Source organism: Falco biarmicus, chromosome 5 (assembly GCF_023638135.1).
Source record: "Falco biarmicus isolate bFalBia1 chromosome 5, bFalBia1.pri, whole genome shotgun sequence".
In the NCBI taxonomy this organism is placed as follows: Eukaryota; Metazoa; Chordata; class Aves; order Falconiformes; family Falconidae; genus Falco; species Falco biarmicus.
In genome coordinates this window covers 91,773,447-91,779,446 of record NC_079292.1, presented here as the reverse complement: position 1 = coordinate 91,779,446, position 6,000 = coordinate 91,773,447, and the positions used below count along the sequence as shown (strand labels likewise).

General features: G+C 53.9%; 1 protein-coding gene across 11 annotated transcripts in view; it reads left to right on the top strand.

Moving 5' to 3' along the window:
* The first annotated feature begins 467 nt into the window (after positions 1–467).
* ZNF384 (zinc finger protein 384) overlaps positions 468–6,000 on the top strand; it is a 30,119-nt gene continuing 24,586 nt past the window's right edge. For 2 of the 11 annotated variants that reach the window (XM_056339604.1, XM_056339594.1), the window contains exons 1-3: positions 2,460–2,564; positions 3,011–3,059; positions 3,952–4,141. In XM_056339604.1, the coding sequence (XP_056195579.1) occupies positions 4,089–4,141 (53 nt within the window). In that variant the 5' untranslated portion in view covers positions 2,460–2,564; positions 3,011–3,059; positions 3,952–4,088. Of the gene's footprint in view, positions 2,243–2,374; positions 2,565–3,010; positions 3,060–3,951; positions 4,142–6,000 lie in introns of those variants that run through there. The other 9 variants (XM_056339605.1, XM_056339603.1, XM_056339601.1 and 6 more) reach the window with 6 other exon arrangements.

Below are 6,000 nucleotides of genomic sequence, written 5' to 3'. Positions count from 1 at the left end.
AGGTGAACAGATCAGCTGTACCCTCCAGAGACGCACACCGGTGGTTCTCTGATTTTGCCTACTGCTAAGGAAAGGAGATAAGAGAAATCAAGTGTCTGTGACAGATGTTAGTCACGCTGCCTCACGTGCTATTGAAGGGTGCTTGGCAGTGCAGGGCGGGAGGGGGAGCAGAAAACTCTAGGCACAGTAAGAAAAATTTAACCACTTTGTCCCACTCCTCGGCTGGCAATTACCACTTTTCCTTGTCCGGTAGAGTGTTTTGACAAGCTCTCCCAGCTACCAAGGCCAGGCCAGCCCTCTTCTTGGAGGAGACTCTAGGTCTTATTTCTTTCTAGGCAGCATACACAGAGGAAGGAGGAGAGCCGAGAGGCTGCAAGGGACTCTGGGGCAAAGAGGAGGCAAAAAAGACACCAGTGCCAGGCCACAGTGCCTCTTCCAAGGCATAAGATTGAATATATTTGCCGCGTTGCAGAACAAGGAGAGAAATGTCACCTTCAGAGGCGATCTGACAATCATAAAAATAAATTACACAGTGGAAGGGGGGAGAAAAGGTGAGCATTTGTGAATATTCATGAGCAAGTCAAAACCCCCAAATTAACAAGGAAATTAATTTCCAAACTGATTAGGCTGCCAACTCCTTTTATTTAAATAAATCAACAATTGCCTTCATGTGACTCCTGCTGAAGAACGCAGAGCTAATCCTGGCTCCTCCCAGGAGGCAGTTTTGTACTGCCTGGGATGACCAGTACCCCAACTCCTTCTGGGGACCGACGGGTGCTGCGGCTCCAGCCGCCTGCCTCTGAGCCGCTGGGAGATTCCCCTTTGCCCGCTGCTCCGGATGTTGTGGTTTCATGATCGCCTGAGCCAATCTAACCGCTGGCTGCTATAGTTGTGCTCTCCCTGGTCCCACCCTCTTACTCATGCTGGCTCTGAAAAGCTGTTCCAGCATGCCAAGCTGGCAGAAAACTCATACAACAATTAAAAAAAAAAATTCTCCCAAAACAGCTCTGCCAAATGCCCAGTGAGCAACACAGATAAGGTATCCTAACCTGACTTGGGAGGTCAGTCCAGTGCCAAATTTAGCCCTGCTACAAGTGGCAGAATTAAGCAGATGACACCTAAAGTCTCTTTTCACCTCAGTTTTAAGAGTCCAAGGCAGAACAGAGCTGCAACAGCCAGCTTGGCTCAGTGGTCTTGTGGGGTGTATCCAGTTCAGTGTGGGGTGATCAGCCAGCCTGGCTTAGCGACCTCGTGGAGTGCCTCTGCATTGCCTTCTCCAGAACAGCCTCTTGCATTCTCCTGTGCTATCAGCAAGGCTCAGGGGACTGCCTGCTGCTCCGGGCGCAGTAAGTCACACTGCACAGCAACACGCCTGGTGGTGCCTGTGCACGGGAGGCAGCAGGAACCGCCAGCCAACACTTAGGTGGGCTGAATCTGTGAAACTGAATTCTCAATGACTGAGAAGGAGGGTGAGTTGTGGCCCCCTCTGGGGTCAAGTTGTGAATGGTTGCAAATAATAATTAGTATTTGGGTGTTGCATTGAGCCACTGGCTTGCAAGTGTGGAAAGAGGGTTGCCCAGCTCCTCTCTGCACCCGGCCTTGCTCTCTTGTCCCCTACAGCACCTGAGGTGGCCCGGTTTGCCGCCCCGCAGAACGACAGCCCTTTCTGTCCGGCTGGTGTGGCAGACGCGCGTAGCATTTGGCCAGGGAAGCGCCAAAGCCAGGCCAGGCGGCGGGGCAGGCCCCGCCGCTGGCCACCAGCCTTCGGGCCGGCTCGCCCGCCGCAGCCGCCGCAGCCGAGGCACGGCCGCCCCAGCGCTACCTCCCGCGCTGCCGCTCCAGCCGGGCCCTCGGCGGGGCCACCCGGGGCACCGGTCCGAGTCGCGGTGCCGCCCCCGCCCGCTGGCAGGCCGCAGGCCCCGGAAGACTGCGGGCAGCCCTGAGGCGGGGACCGGGAGGAACGGAATGGGCCAGGCCCCCCCTCGCACCCAGCATAGGCCGCCTCAGGCGGGAGCCAGGCCCCGGGGCGCCCGGCCGCGGGTGGGCGGGGGGCTGAGGGCAATCGGCGGCCGAGTATTCCCGTGGCGGCTCATGAATATTCAATGGCGCGGCGGGCCCGCACCGCGCACGTCACGCCGGGCGGGCGGCTGGGCCGGAAGCGGCGCTGAGGCCGGGCTGGGGTCCGCCGCGCGCCCGCCGCCGCCACCGCCACTTCCGCGCAGCCGGGCTGCCCGCACTTCCGGTAAGCGCGCGCCCGCCGCCGCCCGCCCCGTCCCCCGCCGCCGCGCGCTAGTACCCCCCCTCCCCCCGCCTTGTGCTGAGGAAAACCTGCCCGGGGCCGGCGGCCTCCGCCGCTCCGCCTCTTTTTTTTTTTTTTTTTTTTTTTTTTTTTTTCTTCCCCCGAGAGAAGCCGGCTCATGACGCGGTTCCGCTCCGCGCCCCGGAAGAGCTGAGGCGCGCTCCTCCTCCTGACCCGGAAGCGACTCGCCGCTCCTCTTTCCGGTGAGGAGGCCGCTGCCGCCGCTGGAGTCGGGGTCGGGGTCGCCGCTGGGGGGTGGTGCCCGGTAATCTGCTGGGGGGGGCGGCTGTGCGGGCGGGGGGACCCGGGCCCGCGGGGCGACCGGGCCCGAGGCGATCCGGAAGCGGAAGCGGAGCGGGGCTGTCTGTCTGTCCGCCCGCCGGCCCGCCGGCCCGCTGGCGGGCGCGGAGCCGTCCCGGGGGCGCCGCCGCGAGGGAAGCGCGCTGCGGGCCGGCCCCGCGCTGCGGGGGGGGGCACCGGGGGCGCGTCCCGGCCTCGGCCGCCGCCGTGTGTGCGCGGGGCCCCGCGCGGGGAGGCGGGTGCGGGCCACCCCTCCCGTCCCGGCCGGTTGCCGCGGGGAGCGCCCTCCCCCGCCCATGGCCGCGCCCGCGGGGGCTGGAGGCGGCCGGCGGGTCTGGGGGCCCTGCGCAGCGCCGCCCGCTGTCATACAGGGCCCCGGGTACCCCCGTAACCCTGGCGGTTTGTTTGCAGAGACGGCCCTGGAAGGAGGAGAAATGCAAGAGGAGGGAGAGTGAGAGGGGTAAGGAGCTCCCGGAGCTGCGTGAGTGACCCCCGCCGCCGGGGGCGCGGGACGGGTGGGCCACGTGTTCTGGCGCTGGGGGCTTGGAGTCGCTTGAGCCCGGGGGTGCGGGCGAGGGGATCGCGCGCCTGGAAGGAGCCGAGGCGCAGAGTACCCCCCTGCCAGGCACCTGCTCCCACAGAGGCTCGGTCGGTGGGGGTGGGGGCTGTGCGTGTGTCCGGGAACGGCACTGAAGTTGGTGGAGCTCTGATGTGCGGGTTTGGGGTTCGACACTTCGTCTAGCATGTTTTGGGGGTATTCTTGATGTGCATCCAGATGTGCCAGTTCTAAAGATGCAGCAGCGCTTGAACTTTTCAGTGCTTAAGAGCTTCCTGGAAGCATTTTTGCATTCGATCTAACAGCCTGTGTGGCCTTCAGCATCCTTTGTATTTTGCAGCAATTAAGCTTAAAAGCTCCTTGTTACTGAACAAAGATCTTGGGCAGACATAACACAACATTGTAAATTGTTCCTGAGTGTCGTACTGGGGGGCCCTTTGTCAGGTGAAAACTCTATACCAAATAGAAAATAAAAGCTAGGTATCTGGAGAATAAAGAAAGCCATATTAAAATTCAGCCTCTAAATACCTGTGTGTCCAACCTTGATTGTGCCTTCCAGAAATACAGCCTCAACCTCACTGTATAATTGCACGTTCTTTTATCTGTTTATGATTAAAGTCAAGACCTGCAAAGAAGTATTAAGTCCAGCACGTTAAGTATGTGATTCTATGAAGTTCTCTGAGATCTAAACTCCAGATTCCTTGTCCCTTGTGGGTTCCTCTGGTTCACTTGGTTGTTTATTTGGTGTATGTACATTTGTGGTCTGTACATAGAAGGTGTTTTTGGTTTATATCAGGAGGGTACGTTGACATCTGTCTGATACTAGACTGGTGAATAGGAAGAAGGTCCCATCTCTGGCCTGTTTGTGGAAGCTGGGATGATGAAGGCACTGCAGTGGGAACATGCTGTGGTACAGGGTTGAAGCTCCAGCCCATGTCTGGTAGTTATAGAACAATTGGAAGGGTTACGTGCAGAGTTCTGGTAAAGTAAGTGTGAGCAGCATTAAAGTGGGGGCTGTGAATAGGGGTGCATGTTTTCAAAATATCCTTTAGCCTAAAAGTGGGGTAGGGGAGGGACAGCTGTGGGCATCAGGGCAGTAGTTTGGTGGAAGAATCTCACCTTTGTTTTCTCCCTTTGGAAGACTGGCTTGCTAGTGAGATTGCATGAAAGCTTCAGCTCTTAAACCATTTCTCCTTTTCCTCCACATTCTTACAACTTCATCACACTTCAGCCTTTCAAGCCAAAAGTTTTGAGACCTGATACCATTCAAGCATGGAGATTTTTGGATGGGGAGGTGTGTACTAAAAGGGTTTAACAAAACCTGTGTAGTCATCTTTTGGGAATCAGTAAGTCTTATTTTGAATTGCTCAGTTTACAAAAAGCGTGCAAACAAAAGTTAGGTGCTCTGTGAAGTTCACGTAGGGAACTAGATGGAGACAGGCAGCCGCTGAATTACCTGGCCTGTGCTAGTCTGGATTTTGGAGTCTGGAAATGGATTTGACTTTTGTTCCTTGTACTCTTTAAATAAGAAAGCTTTTGTGAGATTTTTTGTTTAAACTGGCATCATTCTGTTTGAACTCCTGAAGTTTGCAGTTGAATCCAAGGGAGTCTTGGACAATTACAAAGTTTATTTGGAAAATGCATCTGATTATTATATGAGACTTCATGTTTTTATAGAATTAGGTTCGCTTTGATGTTTTTGATGTGGAAGCTAAGCAAATAAGGGCTTACTTATTTTAAAATAAAAAAAACAAACAAACAAAACCCCCAAAACCACCAAACCCAAAGTCGACATTCCAAACAAAAAGCCCTTCTTGATCCTGGTGGTGCTTAATTGCCGGGAATGCATTATCTCTGCATGTGTGCCCATCCTGTGGAAGAAAAAAGTCACGTAATTAAACGTTGCATACATAGGGCCTTGCTGTGGGCAGTGTACTTAATAATTCATTTGGCTCAGAAAGGAAAGCAGAGGAAGGAAGGTAAGAGTCTTGCCCTATCAGATTCTGATTGAATCACAGCAATGTAAATCCAGAGTAATTCAGTCAGGCAGCTAGCAGTCTGACTGCATGCCATTGATGCAAGGTAAATAATTCGTCCTTAAGTGTGTTTATTGGTTGATTTGTAGTGAGTGAGTGAGGCAAGAATACTTGGGTTTGCTGTTGCATGAGCGATTCATAAAAACAAAATTATCAGGTAATTTGGTTCATTTGTACTGCTTCTCTACATAGAGGAAAATTATCTTTGCATTTTGGCTCACATGCAGCAATTCCACATGTATTTATTCTGCCCTAATACAGTTCCGGAAAGTAAGTGTTTTGTGCTACTCAGGGTCCTTCAGAAATAATATTTACTCATTAATTAGAGTACTGCGGCATCATAACAGGAATAGGAGCGGGACAGTTTGCAGGTAGCTGCATGAGAAACATACAGTGCTTGCCTTCTGCAAGCAGCTCTCTCTGCCAGATGATCTCCGAGCATAGTTTTTATCACGTGTATTTTACATACTGTTTTTGCCATATTTGTTCTGGAATAGGTGTATCTTCTGCTTCAGGAAATACTCTTTTATTAATTTCTTTAGGTTTTGAATAGTATTTTCACAAGTGTGACAAACTTTGTCCGCTAATGCTGTTACACAGAGGAGTGTAAGGGTTAGAAAGAGAAGGGGCTGCTTCAGCCAGGTGTTCCTAAAGAGGTTATGCTTCTGTCTTCAGGGGGCTGCCTTTTGGTGTCTAACTGGTGCACGGGGACTTGAGACGGAGTGGTGGGCACTTGACTTGGGACAGAGCCCTGCAGAATCTTGTCCCAAAGACTGGAATGAGATGGGCAGTAGAGAGCTGTGACATGA